Source organism: Helicoverpa zea, chromosome 21 (genome assembly GCF_022581195.2).
Source record: "Helicoverpa zea isolate HzStark_Cry1AcR chromosome 21, ilHelZeax1.1, whole genome shotgun sequence".
NCBI classification, from domain to species: domain Eukaryota; kingdom Metazoa; phylum Arthropoda; class Insecta; order Lepidoptera; family Noctuidae; genus Helicoverpa; species Helicoverpa zea.
The window spans coordinates 7,774,627-7,797,760 of record NC_061472.1 but is presented as its reverse complement, the minus strand read 5'-3'; the positions used below and the strand labels follow the sequence as shown (position 1 = coordinate 7,797,760).

General features: G+C 37.3%; 3 protein-coding genes across 3 annotated transcripts; all 3 read left to right on the top strand.

Moving 5' to 3' along the window:
- The first annotated feature begins 2,339 nt into the window (after window positions 1-2,339).
- LOC124641044 lies at window positions 2,340-4,396 on the top strand. Its single transcript, XM_047179052.1, has 2 exons — window positions 2,340-2,927; window positions 4,352-4,396. Exons 1-2 carry the CDS (start codon window positions 2,340-2,342, stop codon window positions 4,394-4,396), a joined length of 633 nt encoding a protein of 210 aa, XP_047035008.1.
- LOC124640964 lies at window positions 4,069-7,653 on the top strand. Its single transcript, XM_047178947.1, has one exon. The coding sequence runs from the start codon at window positions 4,801-4,803 to the stop codon at window positions 5,986-5,988; it is 1,188 nt and encodes a 395-aa protein (XP_047034903.1). The 5' UTR covers window positions 4,069-4,800; the 3' UTR covers window positions 5,989-7,653.
- Window positions 7,654-17,187: 9,534 nt separating this feature from the next.
- On the top strand, window positions 17,188-22,640 carry LOC124640687. The gene is made up of 2 exons (XM_047178578.1): window positions 17,188-19,145; window positions 20,893-22,640. Exons 1-2 carry the CDS (start codon window positions 17,272-17,274, stop codon window positions 22,424-22,426), a joined length of 3,408 nt encoding a protein of 1,135 aa, XP_047034534.1. The 5' UTR covers window positions 17,188-17,271; the 3' UTR covers window positions 22,427-22,640.
- The last annotated feature ends 494 nt before the right edge of the window (window positions 22,641-23,134 follow it).

Sequence of the window (23,134 nt, the reverse complement as noted above, 5' to 3'; positions counted from 1 at the left end):
CGAGGATCGCGCACGCCTAATGTGGGGTCAGCCTTACCATAGTGAGTAAGTGCACAGAAAATCCCCGTCATACAAGTGTTTCTTCCCAGTAGTGAAACTATCCTACCCTATGCGCCTGCTGATGATGATGACTCATTTTATCATCCATCCAGCTATTCCCCAACTATGTTGGTGTTGGGCTTCCAGTCACCGAATCTGTTTGAGTACCAATATTTTGCTTGGAGCGACTACCTATCTAGCTACCTTCAATCCAGTCAACTACACAAGACGATATCCATGGTAAGACTGACAGACTTTCTGGCTTCTGATTAGTCGCAGCAGCTGCAGAAAATGTACAAATGACAGCTTTGTCACACTCAAAGCATATAGACATAGATTATAACTGTTTCCTGTGAAAATTACTTACGCACCATACGTTATAATTTTCCAAATTGGCTGACTGGATCCAGAGATATTCACAACGTCACAAACTTTACTTCTTTTGTTTAGATAAATGGTCACATCCACAACACAACCTTGATCAATGAATCTATGCGACTGCTAAGTGCTTATCCTAATTATACTGTCACGTGAAAGAATGCACCTACGGGATAAGTAGTATTTTGACTATTCTATATTGCCCACGCAGACGAAGTTGCGGGCAACAGCTAGTTTTCAATAAAAGGCTATAATGTAAACACGTTTACGCGACCGGGTCGAAGAGGTGGAGGTGTATTGGTGTACACGCGAGAATGTTTGAGTGCGCGTATGTGTGACTTGTCACAGTCCACAGGCATGCGTTCGGCGGAGTGCGTCTCCATTACACTCCAGTACAATAATGAAACAATATATTTATTAGCAATATACAGACCACCCCGAATTAATAAACAGACTAAATTAAACCAATTTATAGATGAATTTCGAAGCCTTATTGAAAAGATACCTAAAGATTCTAAAGTAATTTTCTGCGGGGACATAAACATAAATTTGTTAAACTGCCATGATAAATTAGTAATATCTTACGAAAATCTCTTATCTGAACACGGATTCATAAAGTGCATAAATGATATTACTAGAAAGGAAATTGTTTCAGGAAAACCAGTTCAGTCTTGTCTTGATCATATTTATATTCGAGCAAATAACGCCGTCATGCATTCAGCTGTAATAAAACAAAAAATAGCAGATCATTATTTCGTTTCTGCTAATGTGCAGTGGAGACGCGCATCGCCGACGGGCGATGCTCAATCGTCACTGCCACGACGCGTGACCTCTAAGCGCGTTCTCGACAATAACAAAGTTCGAGAAAAATTGTTAAGCACTGATTTTGACCGCCTTATGGCATTAGAATGTCCTATTGCATTGTATAAAGCATTTAAACAAATATTCGTGGATATTTATAAAGACTGCTATGTAAATAAACGTGTTTCAAACAGTTACAGGAATAACAAAAAATGGATTGACAACAAATTAAAGTTTATGATAAAAGAAAAAGATAGGTTATTTGAGTTATGGACAAATGAACCAAAGAATATGTTAAAGAGACTTAATTATACATTTAGGAACAAATGCCAAAAAGCTATTATAAAAAGTAAAAATATATATGATAAAAATTGTATATTAGAGTGTAATAAAAACATTAAAAAAATATGGGAAAGGATAAATACGATGTTAGGAAACAATAAGCAATCTGTTGATGATTTGATTATATCAAACATGAACGGACAAGACAGTATTATTGACATAAGTAATAATTTTGCGTCTACCTTCGATAGAGAAATAGAAGAAATAAAACATAAGTGTCATGACATTTGGTTGGATAGGCAGACTTATGTAAAAACCTCGGACATGTCCATGAGATGGCAACCAGTGAGCCCGAAATACGTCAAAAACATAATTATAACAACATGAATGTAAATAAGTCACCGGGAAGCGACCTTGTACGAATGTCCGACCTTAAAATAATTATTGATAAAGTAAGCCCCGTTTTAGCCAAACTTATAAACCTAACTGTAAAAAAATACAAATTTCCTAATAAGCTTAAAGAGGCAATAGTCCGCCCAATTCATAAAAAGGGTGATCGCAAAAATGTCTCAAACTATAGACCTATTTCCATTTTATCTAGCATAGATAAAATCATTGAAAAGTGCATAGTTAATCAATTAAGTAACTACCTACAAACAAATAATATTATTAACGAGTGTCAACACGGTTTTTTAAAAGGGAAAAGTACAAATACATTGCTTGCAAAATTCACTGACGAAATAAACAGTTACTTAGAAAACAAAAAAATTGTTATTACAATATTTTTTGACTACAAAAAAGCATTCGACACTTTGCAGTTTGATACCATCCTAAATGCAATGGAGGAGTGTGGGGTGAGAGAACCACTTAATCCATGGTTTCGTGATTACCTCACCGCGCGCTCCTACCGTGTGAAGGTGGAGGATACTCTTAGCGACAGAGTCGAGGTGCGGAGCGGGGTGGCTCAGGGCTCTGGATGTGGACCGATTTGTTACCTTATGCACGTGAACAGCCTATGCCGAGTGCTGCAGCATTGTTCTGCATATATGTTCGCAGATGACCTGTGCATACTTCGCTCTGGAGCTAACATAGACGATATCTGTGAGTTAGTTCAACAAGATATAGACGCTGTTGTTAAATGGTCGCATGACAATGGCATTATATTAAATGCCAGTAAAACTAAACTAATGTTAATTCATTCACCATATTTGCAATCTAATAGTGTGACTCCACCCTTATTTACCCATGATTATACATGTCACCATAATAACTTACTGGACTGTAAATGTAAACCTATTGAAAGAGTTAATTGTGTTACTTACCTGGGCGTGAGAATAGATGATAAATTTTCCTGGTCACAACATGTAGACTACATTTCTAATAAGCTAAGAATATTATTGAGTAAAATGTACCACCTAAGCTTTAAAGTGCCTATTAATGTTTTAAGATGTATTTATATGTCATTAGTCGATTCCATTATGAGCTATGCTCTTGACAGCTATGGTTTAACATTCAAAACTAACTTAGATAAACTGGAAGCCCTTCAAATTAGATTTTTAAAACTACTTGTTACTAAAAAAACTAAAAGCAGCTGTAAAGGAGACTATAGAAAATTATTTAAAATATGCAAAATCTTACCGATTACTCTTAAACATAGATATCTTTTATTAGTTAACCACCACTGTATCCAAGAGCATAACTTAACTTATGTAAAGAACAACCATAATACACGATCTATGGCTGCTGGTAGATTTAATGTACCCAGAGTCACCAACTACTTTGGTGACAGAACATTAAAAAAGAGAATACCTTATCTATTAAATAGTCTGCCGGCAGACATAAGGAGTGAAACTAATACTACAAGATTCAAGCGTAAATTAAAATTATATTATTTAGAAATTATTTAAGATTTATATGTATATGTAATTGCAAGTTAAATTATCTATATAGTATTTAGTTATAAGTAAAAATTGTTATTAAGGATACTCACTGACCCCACAGTCAAACCAATACAACGGTTTTGTGGGGCTTAGCACATAAGATAAGGCTACATTTGTGATATATAATAAATAAATAAAATATATAATAAATAAATAAAATAAAAATTAAAGTAGGTACACGTTTTTTAGCTAAGCCAACTTTCTTGTTCCGCGAATCCTGCGTAATTCTCTCATTTCCACATTTTATAAAGATATTTTGTTAAGAAGGATTATTCGAGCCGAGCCGGGATGGAGAGAGAATTCATTTAATGTGAGTAATACTAGAAAAGAGGGATTGAAGACGTTTTATGGAATCTTCAGACGTACTCATTTAGAATAATTCAGGATTTTTTTCTAATGTCATTTGTGCTTGAAGGTGTTGAAAATGGAAAATCAACTTTAAGATGCTAGACATTATTTACAATTTTATTCAATTTTCCTTTAAATGTCGTGGTGGCCTAGTGGGTAAAGAACCTGTAGTGTGTAGCCGACCTTACTCCCGATCTATCTATATACATGTACTTAGTATTAAGCTTAGGTTAATGAAGACAGTACAATATACGCCTTAGACATAGCAACACGTCTCTATCATTTATCACCAATAACTCCCCACATTGCATGGCGACCATGCCAGGATTCGTGAATTAGTACTCGGTACCCCCACATTGCATGGCGACCCTGCCAGTGCTGCCTTGTGGCAGTGCTGCGCATTGGGAACATGATAATAATTTTGTGATTTGTGAAAACAAAAAAAAAAATGTGAGGCGAAATAATCGCAAAGTCAACGCTGACGGGGAGCAGTTTCTACGCAGTACGCAAAACTAGTATCCGGGATGGATCTGCTCTTAATCCATCCACATTCAAACCCCCAGGGTTTGTGTACTGAGGCTGATGAACCACCAGAAGGAATATTGTGAAGAAGGTCCGAAATACCTTCGTCACCAAGCAGAAGATACGTTATGTGATCTTTCACATGACCAGGCAGACTCCCAAATGATGAGAAGGATTTGAAGACGGTGTGAGTGTGAGTGATAAAATAGTGTCAGTGAATAATGTGAGTGTTTCAAAGGTTTAAAGCCTATTATAATGCCGCGGACATTTTTGGTATTTTTTTTAATATAATTAGGTACGTTTAAGGGTTTTTATTTTTAAAGGGATAAAATAAAATAATTTTGTTATAGTTAATAAAGCATATTGGAAAGGAATTTTATAACATACCAGTCCAGTGCCATACGCGGTCGAGTACGGACGCGTTTGCGCTGCACTGTATGAATTTTAAATTCGCGAATTGCGCGGCTATAGCCGCTGCCCGGTTTTCGCTATGAGTGCACAAACGCTCATAGCCAACGAAGTGTTGGCATTTATTAAACATGCCATCGACTACATGGACGAGGTTAGCATCTTGCAGATCTGCAAAACCTCGTTCAAGGAAGATGAAATTAGCAGTGCTAAATTGCTGCTTTTCACGACGCTTGGCAAAGTTAGCCAGATGCCGTCTCGTCGAAGGGATGGCACAGAGAAGAGTCTCCAAGACATCGTCACGCTGTTGAAGGAGACCGACCCGGACGACGTGCCCGATTTCGTGGCGAAGGACCTGCACAAGCTTCCTCCCGTCACGTTCGACCACGTAGATGTCACCAGGCTGCTGAAGGACATTACACTCCTGAAGCAAAGCCAGGCCGAGATGCAGCATCAGCTGGAGGTGTCCAACAACACCATCAGTGATCTACGGGCAGAATTAGTAGCATTGCGCAATGCAATTTCTGCAAGTAGGTCACCTACCGACGGCGACAGAAATGTGAACACGCGTCGCGGGGCGCAAAATGCCTCCATCTGCAGTTTCGAGTCGGCGGGCTCGAATGCGTCACCTACTGCCGAGAATGCATGCGTTGCAACGTGTGCCGCCGCCGTCCCTGCCTCGACATCGGTAGAGACGATGACTCGTGTAGGTTCGTCAACCCCCAAACGAGCCTACGCAGCAATTGTAGCCGCTAAGAAGCCTGTTGAGTCACAAAACTCGCAGGTTAAAATAGCGGATACCACAAAAGGGGGTAAGAAGAGCCGATCGAAACCAAACCAGGTTTTGAGAAGGCAGGGTCCCAAGGTCGACACGTGCGACAAGGATGGTTTCGTCAAGGTCGAGAAGAGGAAGAAAAAGAAACCTCCTTGTCGGAACCAGTGCGGTACTGCGCTGGCGGGGCCCAATATGCTGCTGCGTCCAGCTATTCCGACGACGCAGCTGTACGTGTCCAGGCTGCACCATTCCACGAAGGTTGAGGAGGTCGTGGAATATCTGCGCGTGAAGACCAGCTGGACCTTGAGGGTCGTGAGGTTGGAACCGCGTCACAACACAAATTTTAACTCGTTCGTGGTGCGTGTTCCGACACAAGGTCTCGAGAAGGTCCTCAAGGAAGATTTTTGGCCGAAGGGTGTTCTGTACCGCCGGTTTCGTGGCCGGCTACGTGACACCAGTCAGCGTAACACGACGCCGACACATCGTGTGCATTAGTTTTAAGAATATTTGTTATGTATTTATAGTATGTTTAAGTTTTTATAGATATAGTATTGTATATATATATTGATATGGTGAATTTTTATGTATTAGTTTATAAGTATTGTAATGTGCGATATATGTGTATTTGTATTTTTATGGGCCCTAGTTGCCTGAAATAAAGGAATAAATAAAATAAAATAATTGATAAGTATAATTATGGTATCCAGAACATTCTCAGGTGCGCCGTGTCATATAATGCACGCGCTGCAGTTTTGATGATGATGTCATGTAGCTCACGTGTGGCAACAAGCATATTTTACATTGGGTATCCTGTGTCTTTCTGTGTAACTAACGGATATGGCTCTGCCGAATAGATAATAACATTCTTTAATATTAATATAAACATGTATTAGGTTTTAAGCAAGACCATTTATTTGTATTCGGATATATTTGAGATCTTTGTTTACCTATGATTATCTTTTAAATTGTCTAGAAAAAGTGTGATGTTAATATTTAGTTTGATTGCCTTATCCGGAAGTATGAAAAATCTCTTGTCACCTTAGAGTGCAAGGAGGTACTTTGCCTGTTAAAAAATATATATATAAAAGAGTGTTATCGAAAGATTTTTGAATATTGGTATAGGATTGTTTTGAAGACAAGTTTATAAATTGCTTGGTATGTTAATGGGTTGCATAAAGTAGTTGGGAATCGTTTGGTAGGCAAGACTCTGCGCTGACGTCATCGGACTGATCACCCGAGAGCGCCCGGCTTGTAAACCAAGTTATTCATTTTGTACGTGTTATAATTATGTTGTGTTTAGAAAGTTAATGTTTATGAAAATGTGGTACACAAAATTAAGAGGTACTATAAGGACATATCCTTCCATTTGATCATGGTGTCGGACGAGCTTCCCTCCGTGAAAATTGTTGGAAACTAAAAAGTTTTAAACACTGATCCTTATATGAAAAATAAAGTCGACTTATTATAAAAATGTGTAATGTACTTCTATAAAGTAAAGATGAATAATGAGAAGACCTGCTGAGGTCCAAATATAAATGTGTGTACTTATTATATTAAAGAGAATATAAAGATATGGATAAGAATGACATGAAAGAGTACTGAAAGTAGATAACGTAATATTTTTTTTAAGAAGAGAATAAAGATAATTATTGTAATGAAAAGACATTAAAACCATGTATTTGTAAAAAAATAAATTGCAGTACGGAAAATATATGATGATAGTATAGGAACAAAGATTTCTTTTGTTATAAAATGACTAATATAGGTAATAATAATAATGTACTTTTAAGAATTCTGAAGTTTTATTATTTTAATATATATTTTTTAATAATTATTTACTTGAAATTTGACAAATGTAATTCAGTAATATATAGTCACATAATATTGTCAAAAGTGTATTTCTTTTAAATTAAATGAGGATTAGCTGTAATAAATATGTAAGTATATTTTAAAAATTTGTTCAATTATTTTTTTTCTCAATTTTGATTAGAGTATAATTTTTATATTTTCAAAAAAAAAACATAAATGCATTTTTTTTCTTTTACTATCGGGGGAGGTGTAGTGTGTAGCCGACCTTACTCCCGATCTATCTATATACATGTACTTAGTATTAAGCTTAGGTTAATGAAGACAGTACAATATACGCCTTAGACATAGCAACACGTCTCTATCATTTATCACCAATAACTCCCCACATTGCATGGCGACCATGCCAGGATTCGTGAATTAGTACTCGGTACCCCCACATTGCAAACCAACGTCTCGAGTATGAGGGTGTGGGTTCGACTCCAGGTCAGGCAGGTAACAATGCAACTTTTCTAAGTTTGTATGTACTTTCTATTCTATGTATATCTTGGACACCAATGGCTGATAAAAAGGTGAAGGAAAACATCTTGAGGAAACCTGGACTATTAAGTCTGAAATCACCAACCCGCATTGAGCAAGCGTGGTGATTAATGCTCAATCCTTCTCCGCGTGAGAGGAGGCCTGTGCCCAACAGTGGGACGATAAAAAGGCTATAACAGTGACAGTAAACCTTTAAAGAATATTCAAGTATCTTTCGCCTATCTTGCAGGATTGTTAGTGTATCCTCTATGCTAGCAATGTAATATATTCATGGCGACTAACGTCATTAATGCTGCACTCAACTGCATATTGACATGCAATAAGCCCTTTGAATATTCATACGACTGCTTTGTTATGAATGTAGTATTGTATTAGTCACTTTAATTATGACTTTTGAGGTTCATTAGCGTTTAAACAGAATTGCAAAGTGACTATTTAAATATAATTAGTAATCAATCAGGCAGTTCAATTATCAGTCGTTTTTCTTACTGGCCTTATTATAAAGTTTTCAGTCTTCATTAACTTTCTGAGTCATAAAATTACTATCAGAACTATGTCAGACGCACATTGTCTTGGTGGTACCTATAATTCGATGAATGATGAATCAACCACTATAAACCGCTTCTAAGCTTAAGCATTCGAAGACTATGTGTATGTACACATCTCATTACCATAGTGAAAGGCTCAAGTTCGATTGGTAAAATTTGACAGATTCGAATAAGTTGACCTGCAGCTGGCGTCGTATATCTAACAAGCACAAGTATTCCTCACTTACTTTCACGAGATAAAACATCTAAACCAGCTGTGCGTACATTACACAATCTCAGTTCTAAAACCGTACAAGTTCAAAATTAGTTTGTGCCGAACACGTGATTGTCGGCTACTCGTTCGGGTCAGTTCGGTCCCGGACTAATTAGCGGAGAACAAACATCATTAGCACTGCACTATAGCACTACAGTGCAAAATTCGCGCTAAACTGTATCCCCCAGTGTCCTGAACCACTGTTTGGGAATACCCAGTGTTTCGCTCCACTTAGTGTAAAATTGCACCGGTAGCAATTAAAACTGAGGTAATGTTTTGAAATGTTAATCGGTAGTTTAGATTCGTCTCACGTTTAATTGCTTTAGTTAAGGTGTTGTTGCTGTTAAGCTGTGTTTTCATGGCTTTTACGTGATTTTTGTATAAGTTTTCAAGCGCAATTTAATTGAGGTACCTATCTTTTCTTCGTCTTCCTTTGCTTTTAATAAAAATGGTCCTAGCCTACCTACCTACCTATAATTTGTCTCCAAAATTTTACTCAGAATATGAAACTATTAAACATAACAAACATACCAAAGTTTATGAAACCCTGTCATAATGAAAATAACGTGAATCGCATTCAAAAGTCTCTTAAAATAAAAATCCAGCGACTGTATGAAATCCAAAACCCACACACCTTCAAAACTGACCATCAGTTTTATCTCAAGTGACATAAATACAGTAGCATTTATTGGTGCAGTAAAAGATGATATCTGGTTGTTCCGCACGTTGCGATGTAACTCAAGCGACGACGGGTGCCGGTGACTAGTGCAGCTTGTTGTCTGTCTGTCCTTTTGAAATTTATTGGTAAATACACTTTGTATGTTGTGTTACGTGAAGCGTTTTTGAAACTAGAATTTTTGGAACACAAAATTGTGGTGTTAGGTTGAAGAATTGGTTGCAACTAACGATTAGATAGTGGATTCATTATTTCACTAGGATTATTTTAATTTTATCAGATAAATGGGCATACGTGGATCGTTGGTTTATTTATTTTGTTGTTTAGCAAAAAACATCGCGTTACCTACTAAACCGCGCCTATGAACTATTTGTGAAATTATCTTAATTTTCTAACTTCATACCTAACTTAATTTTGTGTTGCAAAAACACAGAAACAAAGCCGTCTTATTATCTATCCACAGCACACATCCAAATTAGAACACAAAAAATAAATTTAAAACATTAAGAACACAGCCAAGAAACTCGCAGTGCTAGAACTGCTTGAAATTCAACCGGGGCACCATTATACCCGGCTCCAACCACGCTCGCCAAGAATTCTACGCCAAAACGACTATTGCACTGAACAGACGAAATCAAGGAAACGAACAAATCCCACTATAAAGTAAAAACGAGAATCGTGAAACATTTTTTCCTCCGACGGTAAAAAGGCTTAGTTCAGAAACTGTTTTACATAAAAGCCTGGAATATGCAATGCATTTTTATATGAAGAAGAAAACTTGCGGTTCGTATAATACAATGTTTGCAACGGTAGACGAGATTAAAAGTTAGATACCGTCTTTATTAACGTTTAGTCTTGAGTTTCATTTTGGCTTTGTTGGTTTAACAAGTTGAACATGCGATTGTGTTTTTCGAAGAATATTTTGTGGCAAGTTTTGCCCCCGGGAGTTTTTGTTTGTGCTCATGCATTTGTAACGCAGCGGTTACGGGTTAAGTCACATGAGACTACAGTCAAACGTTTTACTCAAACAACTTTTATGAGACTTCTATTTGTCTTTGTTTCTTTTGTTTCTTTTAATGATGTCATTAGTTGCGTTAGATGTTTAAACTTTAAACAATTGTAATGTTAACGAATATAAGTATGTAACTTATTTCAAAGTCTCTTTTAACTAAGTAAACTTTTCTTACTTAGGTAAATCTTATATCAAACACATTTTCGGTATCGCAAATCTCTTTTAATTTATTTTAACGCATATTCATACGGACTAGCAAGCGCAGCGTAAGACGTCCACCAACAAGGTGGACAGACGACCTTATTAAGGTCGCCGGAAGAGGCTGGATGCAGGTGGCCTCCAACAGGTATCTGTAGAGATCTAAGGGGAAGGCCTTTGTTCAGCAGCGGACGTCCTATGGCTGACATGATGATGATGATGATGATATTCATAGAAAAGAGTATAAATAGCCTGATGCATAATGTCTTAAAAAACAATGAATTTATATTCAGTTAATCCAGAAAATTAACAACTGTTACACTTAGATGGACACACCTATTACCATTCTACCTTTCATATAATAAACGACATTTCCAAAGCATTTCACTTTAAACTGGACCGACATAAAATTCGTGCAAACCGATAATGATTCCGACCACTAATCGAAACATCGAATAATCGAACACACATTGTACCCTATCCAATTAAAATCTCGTTTCATCTTCCATTAATGTTAAGTTATCGAATGAATGGTGTTAATCGAGCGAGTGATTATGTTGATACTTTCCCAATTCCTGGATCGATTTAAAATAAAGGCTTTTCTGATTGGAGGATATCGGATTGCATGTTTGCTTTTATTTGTTTATTCCGACAGTTTATAGCTGTTCATAGTGGCAGTTAATAGTAGCATATTTCAGTTATAGGCCACAATGGTCAAACGGCTGATTTCAAAATGACAAAGTTATCCGATGAGAGCTGTAGAACCGATACCGTTGGCAGAAGGTAGCTTAATCCGTCAACCTAAAAGAGCGCTGAAAGTGTAAAAATCGAAATAAAATATAACATGAAGCTGTCATATGGTATTGAACTAACAGCTTATTATTATTACGATCGGTGAAGGTGAGACAATAACCTTAACAAGCCAATTGCAGGCATTCTGTAACTGAAAGCTAAAGTTAGGCCATTAGATGTCAATCACAAACAGCAAGCTCTGATTAAACAATAATTTTGTCGGAAATTTTTAAATGAAATTCTTTTCCGTTTCAGAACCTATGGAACAATATAAATATTCCTAAGGAGTAAAACCTAGTCTGCGAAACGAAGAAAAAGTTGAAAATTCATTTTGGAATTACGCTTTCACTGTCTTATAAAGAAAACTTTGTGCCTAATTAATGAATGTTTAAAATTTTTCAGCGTAGAATTTCAGCTCTTTAGAGGAAAGCTATCAGAGTATACTGAAACAAGTATTTCGGAATTTATTAATTTATTTTGTACTGCAAACACTGCAATGTTGTTTTTATTATGAACAAGGTTAGTATTTTGCATAACTAAAATTGAGTATTTTGTTACGTTGCAAGTTTTAAGCATGATTTTGTAAGAGCTTTTGAGATGTGTACTATTTAACTGTATGACATACGCTTATATCATTGGTCTCATTCTCATAGATTGTATTTTATGTGTGTAATGAAGATTGCTTAAACAGATAGACAACAGAGGTTCGTTTTATTTAAATAAATATTAGGCTTACAATAAAAACATTGATCTTGGATAGGCCATTTGCATTGATTATTTCAGTGTTTATTTTTAATGATGGTAAAGTATAAATCATCATCATTAACCTCCTGCCCTTATTACAATGTTTTCTCGTTCCATACTCTTCTATTTGGCGCCATATCATAAGTATATACATATAGTTCGACGACCTCGATGGCGCAATGGTCATCATGCCGGACCGCCGAACCTGAAGTCCCGGGTTCGATTCCCGGTTCGGTCGACATTTGTGTGATGAGCATGCTTATTGGCCTGGTCTGGGTGTTATGATATGTATTTATAAATATGTATACAACATGTAACGTAATTAACGCACACCCTCAAACACCCTAATTAGAATATTATGTTATAATCGTAATACATACACTGAATTTTTAATTTAACATGTATATGCATTGTTATTTACTAAACTAGTTATACCAATTCTTGGAGAACTTTTTGGTCATACTACTACGCACGCAAATATCGCGCCGCGCGCCGCTCGACTCGTCACAACATAACGAAACTACGGAAAAAGCCGACAATACACGAAGTCTTATTACTTTGAGTTACGGTCTATTTGAATTTGTTTTGACTGAACAGGGTTAATATGACAATAATTTCCGTAGTTTTAATTATTTTTGGAATAAAAAATTACCTGTATTAAAAATGATATAAATCGATTCAGTAAACGATTTTGAACAAACTAATTTCAGGATGTGCGTTAATTAAGTTACATGTTGTATATGTAGTTTATCAGTTGTGTTAGCACCCATAACACAAGTTAATAAATAACTTACCATGGGGCTAACCGACCGTGTGTGGAAAAGGTGTCCCGACATTATGTGTCCCGACATTATGTCCCGACATTATAGTAACACGGAAAAAAAAAACATGGAAATAATAAGTACAACTGAAACATTTTTATAAACCAGACAGAAACCTTCGACACGAAACGATACAAATGGGATCGTCAAATGTAAATGGCAAGGCAGCCTTTTGTTTCCAAATTAGTTGGCAGGCCTCAAACACCCAAGTTTATCCCATTGAGGCAAATAGCTATGCAAATTGATGGTTTCTCGATATTTCACGGCTAAACTCCGGCAATTGAGCCTACTTACTGACTACCACTAACAATAAAGTTTCGTTGAGAAAGAAAAATTGTTTTTCACTCCCCTAATGTACTAAATGGAGGAAGAAATGGTGTCTTACAGAGTTTAAGTATAGTCAATTCGTTTTATGAATGTAGGTGGATAATTTGGTGATTACTTTATTTTATTTTCTCATGGAAATGTCATCATGTCAGTTTATTGATATCAATCCAAATTGTTATCAAAAGTTTTTATATAGTATGTATTATGATAATGTTTGAATATATATACCCAATAAAATTTCTTAAATAAAATAAAATTGTTATCGAAATTGTGCTGCTTTACAGCAAGTATTGCATTAAATCACAGATATCAAATTATCTTTGTAAATATTTTATTTTCATGCACTCTTTAGGGAGAATGTGTCTGGTATGACACTCAACCTAATACACATACACTTGCTTGCACTAAAAACACATTTACGTTTTATAAAATCTCAAAGCCCGTAGAAACGAGATCAATCAAACAACGTGACACCCTGACACGACGCTAATGTGACTCGCGTGTTTTTTTCTTGATATTTTGAAATGCTAATGGGTTCTAAACGTTGGTTTTTATGCTTTCGACTTCAAAAATAAGAATAAGTGCCTACATTATAAGTACACTGCAAACTTTTAATCGGCCAATTGTTCGATCGGGCTCATAAATCAGTATGAAGATGAATGGTATCGTGCGCACATTACAATTATGGGATCTATCCAGCCCGTATCAAACCGACTAAAAACTTTGATTGGATTCAAGATTCTTTGAAATAATCTGTCAGACAACTGTCGGGACACCTATCAGCCGACAGTTTAGTCAACAGTCTGGGGAAGCTATAAGTTCGATATTTTGAAAGATAGATTTATCCATCTTATGAACACTTCTTTGTTTCGTATTAAGATGAATGGATTTTTCTACTATTTATTTATGCGAAAGTAAAAGTGATTCTTTGTTATACCGTCACTGTATATCTAGTTAAAAATCAACAGTCATATTGCGATAGAGTTTTTTTATACCTAATTGGAAAAGCTTTGACTGATTGGTAGCTTTTTATAATTTGACACCAACGTTGAATGTCGCTGACAGCGACTTAAAGATAATAATAACGGAACTATATTAAAAAAAATTATAGGTACCCATTGGAAGTCGACCCCGACACATTTGAGCTTGTTATATGATTATAAAAAAAATCGTAAAGTCGTGGTGGCCTAGTGGGTAAAGGACCAACCTCTCAAGTATGAGGGCGCGGTTTCGATCCCAGGTCAGGCAAGTACCAATGCAACTTTTCTAAGTTTGTATGTACTTTCTAAGTATGTCTTAGACACCATTGACTGTGTTTCGGATGGCACGTTAAACTGTAGGTCCCGGCTGTCATTGAACATCCTTGGCAGTCGTTACGGGTAGTCAGAAGCCAGTAAGTCTGACACCAGTCTAACCAAGGGGTATCGGGTTGCCCGGGTAACTGGGTTGAGGAGGTCAGATAGGCAGTCGCTTCTTGTAAAGCACTGGTACTCAGCTGAATCCGGTTAGACTGGAAGCCGACCCCAACATGATTGGGAAAAGGCTCGGAGGATGATATGATTATAAAAAAATTCAGCCAACTGCATGAATATCTGAAAGCTTGACAACTCGATGGATTAAAAAACATAAAATACAACCCTATGAAATTAGTTCGCATTCCTCTTCCAATGAAAACTTCATTGGAATACAAATGAAAGTGTTAATTGAAAATACTTCTTCATTTCCTTATGAAAGTACGCACTATGGATTAAAAGTGCTACGTTTTTATTAAAGTTGAAAAAACTAGCCTCGGAACGAATTAGGTGTATTGTTAACTGTCAAAAGAGTCAGGCTCAGATTCCATCAAAGTAGAGCTGGGAAGTTTTTTAATAACCACTATATATACTATCTTCACTCTAATTAGTGGGCGTGATATTTGAATAACAAAATTGTTTTAGTCGCTAAGCACCTTTACAGCCTTTTCACACTGTCGGATTTTCTGCTCAGTTATTCTGCATGACACAGCTTCGGCACCAAGTATCGTGCGTGCATTTAGGCAATCCGCCAGTGTGAACATGCTGTTGGTAGGTAGCTAACGAAATCATAAAGTGCTAGTGTGTATCTACCTTTACTATCCAGAAGTATTTTATCCAATTAACTACAGTGTTTAGACTGTCTCGATCAAATAGTTTCCTGTGTAATTTCAACGACCTCATTTGAGTAAGTGAATAAAAAGGTTGCATAGGTATTTTTTTTTAATTTGCTGAGTAGAAATCAATACCTATCAATAAGCAAATTGATACTTACTATCGTTGGTATTGGTTTAGTTGGAGCCTATATTCTTTTTCATAGAGAAATAATAATATGAATACATAATTTTCAAAATCCATTCAATAAAGACCAAAATATTAGATTCGGATATTTTAGAAAATCATTATTTTTTAACATACCTACTGACCACATTTTTTGCCAATCAACACACAAAAAAAAACGTACTAAGACCCAACCTAAGCCAGAACCACATTCATCATACACTTAACCTCAGTATATTGTTGTCAATAAAGAATTTCATTATCCTTTATGAGCCCACGTGGGTTCCGCAGGGCACACTTATTACTCACTTATTACCTCATTAACACTTTTATTGACCTCAAATAGTTTGTCGTTACTGTTATTGGTCATTAACCAAAGTTATGAAAAGGTTACAGCGGTTATTCTTTTTTTATTTATGTCAGACTTGTTCTGATTTCTGAGTTACGAGCTTTTGTTTCGTCAAATTAAGGTTTTAGCTTCCTGCCTGGTATTATTTACTTTTATCGTCCCACGATAAGGTACTGTAATTTTCTACATGGCAGAAGGAATGAGCGCTGAACGCGCCCAAACGCAGTGCAACGGAACGCATCGAGTACAGCGGGGCGCGGGGGGACCACGGCGGCCAGCGCGAGCGACGGACGGCGGCGCCGAGAACATTCGGCCACAGGCAGCGCAGCGGCATGCGCCTTACCGCTCGACATACGCACAGTGCCTTTTATTAATATACAATATTTGTTACAGTATTCAGTTGAGCCTTTCATTTCTCTCAACATCTGGCGACCGTGGCTATGAGAAAATGAAAATTCAAGACGCAGAAGGCTGAGTTCGTCACCTCATAACACTGCGAGCGAGGAATCGGCGGCACGGCGGCTCAATGGCGGCGTCGGCGCAATGGCAGCGGCGGGCACGTGGCCGTGTTGAAAATGGGAAGTAAGCCCGTTCCTTACAATATTTCCATTCCAATATTTTCCTTGTCTCTATTTGGTGTCTTAGCTTTTAAACCTTGAGTCAAGTTTTTTCTTATTTTCTGTTTGTGTCAATTTGCGGTAATGCTTGGCCAAACGTAATTTTCATTTCTCTTTTTCCCGTTTGTGTCAATTTGCGGTAATGCTTGGCCAAACGTAATTTTCATTTTTCATTTTCCGTTTGTGTCAATTTGCGGCAATGCTTGGCCAAACGTAATTTCCATTTTCATTATTCAGTTGTGTCAATTTGCGGTAATTGGCCAGATGCAATTTTCTTAGCACGTGCATGGGTTTCTTTCGGCGTTAGCGTTTATGCCGCCGCGGGTGTCTCTTTATTTTAGGTACCTCCCATGCTCGGCTTAAGCTAAAATTTATATGTTCGCCGCATGAAATTCTCGGAAGTTCGAGAACATACCATTGGTTTCTAATAACCTAAAACTATTTACTGACCACAAAGGTTAGCTTATATGCTTCGGAATAATAATACATTCCGTATTTTGCATGCAATTCAAAGCATTATGCCGAACATTCCAGCGTTCCTGGCGTGCGACCCACGTGCTACCTAAGTGACCACGTGCTTCAGTGCTTCGCTGCGTCCGGTGCGCGCTGCTGTTGCTGCGACGTGCTGTGTTAGCGAGCTCAGCGGCAGCGGGCAACGGCTTCGCGGCGGCTGCATGGTTTGTGCCGCCTGACTGCTGGATTGGTTACCGGTGGGATTGCACATTTTATTTCACTAAGTGGCTATTTTTACGGGGTTACTCAACTCATTGTTTGTGCGTAGTTTACTAGTGTTTTTATTTCATCATGGCGCAAGATACGGTTGCCTCTCCCTATGGGGAGAGTACAGACTTGAAATTGTTGGTCCGTAGACGTGGTGGAATACGTAGTAGACTTACTATATTCAAACAGTTTATTGATAAATACCAAATTGGTAGTAAAGCCTCTAGCCTTAGTCCTTTAGAAGTGAGAGAGCTATCTTTGCGACTCACACAGCTACAAGAGTTATTGTCTAAATTTGATAGTGTTCAATCTCAAATAGAAGAAATTGATCAAAATTTAGATCAACAAATGTTAGAGCGAGACTCTACAGAAAGTGAATTTTATTCCATGATTTCTTTTACACAAGAATTGATAAGTTTAAAGTCAGAAAGTAGTAAAGAAAATAAGTCTGAGTCATTTCATTCAAGTTGTAGTAAAATGAACAATTCTGTCAAATTACCAACTATTAATTTGCCTACATTTGATGGCAACTATTCTAAGTGGTTAGAGTACAGAGACACATTTGATTCTTTAATAAATAATAATGAGTCCATACCATTAATAAATAAATTTCATTATTTAAGAAATTCATTAGTCGGTAGCGCTTGTAATATAGTTAGGTCCATAGACTTTACCGCTGCAAACTATCAAGTTGCATGGAAGTCTTTATGTGATAGGTTTAATAACAAAAATATTCTTATAAATAATCACTTACAGGCATTAACTAATATCAATCCAATCCAAAAGGAATCTTTTAAAGCGCTAAGATATGTGATGGATCAAATTCAAAAAAATTTACATTCTTTAAATATATTAGACATATCTACAACTGGTTGGGATCCTTTAGTTATATTCTTGGTGTCAGCCAAGTTAGACCCTAGAACTAAAAGTAAATGGGAAGAACACAAAGGTCATTTAAGTCACCTACCTTCTCTTGAAGAATTTATAAAGTTTTTAGATAATAGAGCAAATGTCTTGGAGACTGCTAATGGTAGTAGGTATTATGAAAATAAAAACTCTACTCATAGTAAGGATAATAAGTCTATTAAATCATTAACAACTACATTGCCTGATTCAAAAACAAAAACATGTGTTATCTGTAATAAAGCGCATTATGTACATAAATGTAATAAATTCAAGGCTTTGAGCTTAAAGGATAGGCTGTTAGAAGTGGCTAAGCATAACCTGTGTATCAACTGTCTTCGTAGTGATCACAACAATTCAGAATGTAAATTGAATAGTTTTTGCCGGTCTTGTAATGAAAAACATAATTCATTGTTACATAGCAACAGTACAATTACTAACATAGCCACAGAAAGTACAGAATCCACTCAGCCACCAACTATTCCTGTTAGTTTGTCAGCTCATTCACCAGGCCATGTTTTGTTATGTACTGCACAAGTTGAAGTAGTTAATATACACAACAATAATACTCAGCTTGTGCGTGTGTTGTTGGATACTGGTAGCCAGTCATCATTTATAACAAATAACCTGAAGGAAAGGTTAGGGTTACAAGCTACACAAATTAATTCTTTTAATGTTAATGGGATAAACAATGCAGCTTGTAAAATTAAAGAATATTGTAATATAAAAATTAAGTCTAGGGTTAGTTCATTTAATAAAAGTGTTAATTGTCTGGTAATTCCTAAAATTACAGGGAACTTACCTGGTGTTCAGGTGGATGCTGAACACTTGGGGTTGCCCATTGGGGTAGTACTGGCAGACCCTTTGTTTTATGTGCCAGCTGAAGTTGATATATTAATTGGTGCGGACCACTTTTTTGATATTGTAAATAATAATAGAATAGTGTTAGGATTAAACAAACCTGTATTGCAGGAGAGTAGCCTAGGTTGGTTAGTTGCTGGCCCCATAGGTACAACTTATTTTAACCAAAATGTACATTGTAATTTAGTTAAAAATAATAAATTAGGGTCGCTTCAAGACCTTCATAATTTAGTTAAAGGGTTCTGGGAGGTAGAAGAATTGCCTACAGACTCTAATAATAATTATTCAGTTGATGAACAGTATTGTGAATCTCATTTTAATAAAAACACTTGTCGTTTAACAGATGGCAGATTTTCTGTAATGATGCCACTTACGGAAGCCCCGGAGCAGGCACTTGGAAATTCATTTCCTACAGCAGTTAAACGTTTCTTGAACCTAGAAAAGAAATTAAATAAAAATGAGAAGCTTAAGAAACAATATAGTGAATTTATACAAGAATACAGTAGGGCATTTAAGCGAAATAGAAAGGCCTAAGTTCGGTTGTTACTTACCGCATCATTGTGTAATTCGGGAACAACATGATACCACCAAACTGAGAGTAGTCTTTGATGCTTCGGTTAAAACAAGTTCAGGGAAATCTCTGAACGATATACAGGCTATTGGCCCAACAGTACAGAACGACTTAATATCTATTCTTATTCGTTTTAGGGTACATAAATTTGTTTTAACTGGAGATGTCGAAAAAATGTTCCGTCAAGTGATTTTGAATAAATCACAGCGGCACCTTCAGCTAATTTTGTGGAGGGACCAAACCAATCAACCTTTAAAAATTTTACAGCTCAACACTTTAACATATGGGATGGCTTCAGCCCCCTTCTTAGCTACAAGGTGTTTAGTTGAGCTGGCTGATAAATGTCAGGATAAAATTATTGCAAATGTCATTAAAAATGATTTCTACATCGATGATTTAAATACAGGGGCCTCTACAGAAGAGGAATTAAAATATATTTATTCAAATGTTACTGAAATATTAAATTCAGCATGTTTCCCTCTACGAAAATTTAGAACTAACTCTCATATACTTAGTGACAAATCAGAATCATCATCTAATTGTCTTGACTTTCATGACAACGCTAATGTCTTAGGTCTGAAATGGTCACCAATGGCTGATGAGCTGCATTTTCCTAATGATATTGAGTTGGCTTCAAAGGTTACCAAACGTGTGATTATTTCCACCACATGTAAAGTTTTTGATCCCCTGGGGTTAGTTAGTTGTTGTGTAATTAAAGCTAAAATTTTACTCCAGCAATTGTGGATTGCAAAATTAGATTGGGATGATCCCGTACCTGAGCCTTATGCAAAAAATTGGTTTAATTTCATACAAAATTTACATCATTTTTCTAATATTACAATACCCCGGTATGTATTGGGTGGAAACCTGGAAACCCAGTCAGCGGAGTTACATTGCTTTGTAGATGCAAGTCAGCAAGCATATGGAGCATGTGTTTATTTACGTTCCCAAGATAGTAAACATAATATTACAGTTAAATTATTGTGTGCAAAAACTAGAGTTGCTCCAATTAAAGAACTCACTATCCCACGGTTAGAGTTATGTGCAGCTCTCTTAGGTGCTCAACTTAGTGAGAAAGTATTACAAAATGTACCATGTAATATTACAAAACAATATATGTGGACTGATTCCACAGTTGTACTTGGTTGGCTTAAAACTAAAAATAAAGTCTTACAAACGTTTGTACGTAATAGAGTCAATAGAATTAATGATATGACCAAAGCGTTTATATGGAAGCATGTTCCAACCAACTTTAACCCTGCAGATTTAGCTTCAAGGGGCATTGACCCACAGCATTTACAGTCATCATCTTTGTGGTGGGAAGGTCCTTCATTCCTAAAGCAGGAAGAAGGTTATTGGCCTATTCAACCTAACACTATAATTCAAAACTTACCAGAGGTCAAAGTATTAGTCTCAGATGTAGAAATAACTAAAAATAATTTAGTACAATTTGAAAGGTATTCTAGTTACAGTAGACTTAAAAGAATTTACGCATATGTTTTACGCTTTATTAATAATTGTAAAAAAGTGTCAAAATTAAATGGACCTTTACAAGCTAATGAACTGGAGAACTCTTTAACACTATTACTTAAGGTTAGCCAATCAGAATCGTTTGCAAAGGACATAAAGCACATTAAAGAGGGAATAAAACTGCATCACAAAAGTAAGTTGTTACCCTTAAATCCTATTTTAGATACTAATGGTTTAATTAGAGTAGGTGGCAGACTAAGACAGTCTGATTGTCAGTATGACAAAAAACACCCTATTTTACTGGACTCTAAACACCACTTTACTAAACTTTTGATGAGATATGAGCATTTACATCTTATGCATGCAGGTCCACAGTTGCTCCTGGCATCAGTACGTGAGAGATTTTGGCCACTAGGTGGTAGGGTCTTAGCCCGCACTATAGTTAGGCAGTGTGTAGTTTGCACTAGAATGAAAGGTCAAACTGCACAACCTTTAATGGGTGACTTACCAAGTGTTAGAGTCAACCCAGACTTTCCATTTAATTCTTGTGGAATTGACTTTGCTGGACCTTTTATGATTTCCTCCAAAAAGGGTAGAGGTAACCGTATCAGTAAGGCTTATTTATGTGTATTTGTATGTTTAGTAACTAAAGCCATACATTTAGAAGCTGTGAGTGATTTAACAACCGAAGCCTTCATATCATGTCTGCGTAGATTTGTGTCGCGTCGTGGCAAGCCTTATTCTATACATTGTGACAACGGAAAGAACTTCGTTGGCGCTGACAATGAGTTGGGTAGGGTTATACAGTCCAGCGTTCAGGCGGTATCAGACTATGCAGCCAACGAGGCAATTAAATTCAAATTTATACCCGCATACTCTCCACATTTTGGTGGGATTTGGGAGGCCGGTGTAAAATCCGCAAAATTTCATCTTAAACGTGTTGTAGGCAATGCCTCACTCACATTTGAAGAATTAGGGACGCTCTTCACCCAAATAGAGGCAATTCTTAACTCCAGACCCCTTTCCCCTCTGTCATCAGATCCCATGGATACCACTCCTTTAACCCCCGGGCACTTTCTAATCGGACGGCCGCTGATGTCAGTGCCTTCAGCGCCCGCCCAGAACTGTAAAACCAACAGATACAAAGCCCTCGAGCAGCTGAGACAGGCCTTTTGGGAGAGGTGGCGGATGGAGTACATGGCGGAGCTTCAGAACCGGGCGAAGTGGAGAAGGGGCACCTCAACCATCGATGTCGGGGACCTCGTCATCCTGAAGGAAGACAACTTAATGCCTCTCCACTGGCGCATGGGTCGCGTCACCAAACTTTACCCCGGAGGCGACGGGATCTCCAGGGTGGCGGATATCTACACTTCCACCGGCACAATCAAAAGGGCAATTAATAAATTGTGCCCCTTACCGGTGCACCAAGGTTGAATACATTCAACGGCCCGGAGGATGAACGCGCCCAAACGCAGTGCAACGGAACGCATCGAGTACAGCGGGGCGCGGGGGGACCACGGCGGCCAGCGCGAGCGACGGACGGCGGCGCCGAGAACATTCGGCCACAGGCAGCGCAGCGGCATGCGCCTTACCGCTCGACATACGCACAGTGCCTTTTATTAATATACAATATTTGTTACAGTATTCAGTTGAGCCTTTCATTTCTCTCAACAAGCGCTAAACAGTCTTGTTCAATGTGAGTTGGCGATTTGAGGTATTTTACGCCCAGGCTTTAAATCGCAAATACTTATAACTGTTCTGTCATTTTGAGGTTTGCTGTAAGAGAACTCAACTCCATATTAAGCTCGCGTTTGTGCAAAAAATTATATCAAATAAATAATAAACAATTTCAGATTTGACACCAAAACTATTCAACAAAATCGGTACCAATAGAAATCAGGTACCAATCAACAAGCACGTGCATCAATACTCAAATGGGAATACTTGGTCGACTAATATGCAATATGCAATACCAACCGATACGTGACACGTGTTTCCCCCACCCCCTTGCGTCCCCTTTACTGGGCATTCTCAAGAGAAGCTCGGTTTAATTGACACTACGGGTCGGTTGTATCAATCATTTGGAGTTACTTTTGAATCATGTAGTAATACTCGTTGTAGTAGGTACTCGTACATAGTTAT

Coding starts and splice junctions, on each gene's coding strand:
- LOC124641044 (XM_047179052.1), top strand. CDS start 2,340: ATGGAGGAGTGTGGGGTGAGAGAACCACTTAATCCATGGTTTCGTGAT. Junction 2,928..4,351: donor TGTACCACCTAAGCTTTAAA/GTGCCTATTAAT, acceptor TCAAACCCCCAG/GGTTTGTGTACTGAGGCTGA.
- LOC124640687 (XM_047178578.1), top strand. CDS start 17,272: ATGGCGCAAGATACGGTTGCCTCTCCCTATGGGGAGAGTACAGACTTG. Junction 19,146..20,892: donor CATTGTAATTTAGTTAAAAA/TAATAAATTAGG, acceptor GCCTATTCAACC/TAACACTATAATTCAAAACT.
- LOC124640964 (XM_047178947.1), top strand. CDS start 4,801: ATGAGTGCACAAACGCTCATAGCCAACGAAGTGTTGGCATTTATTAAA.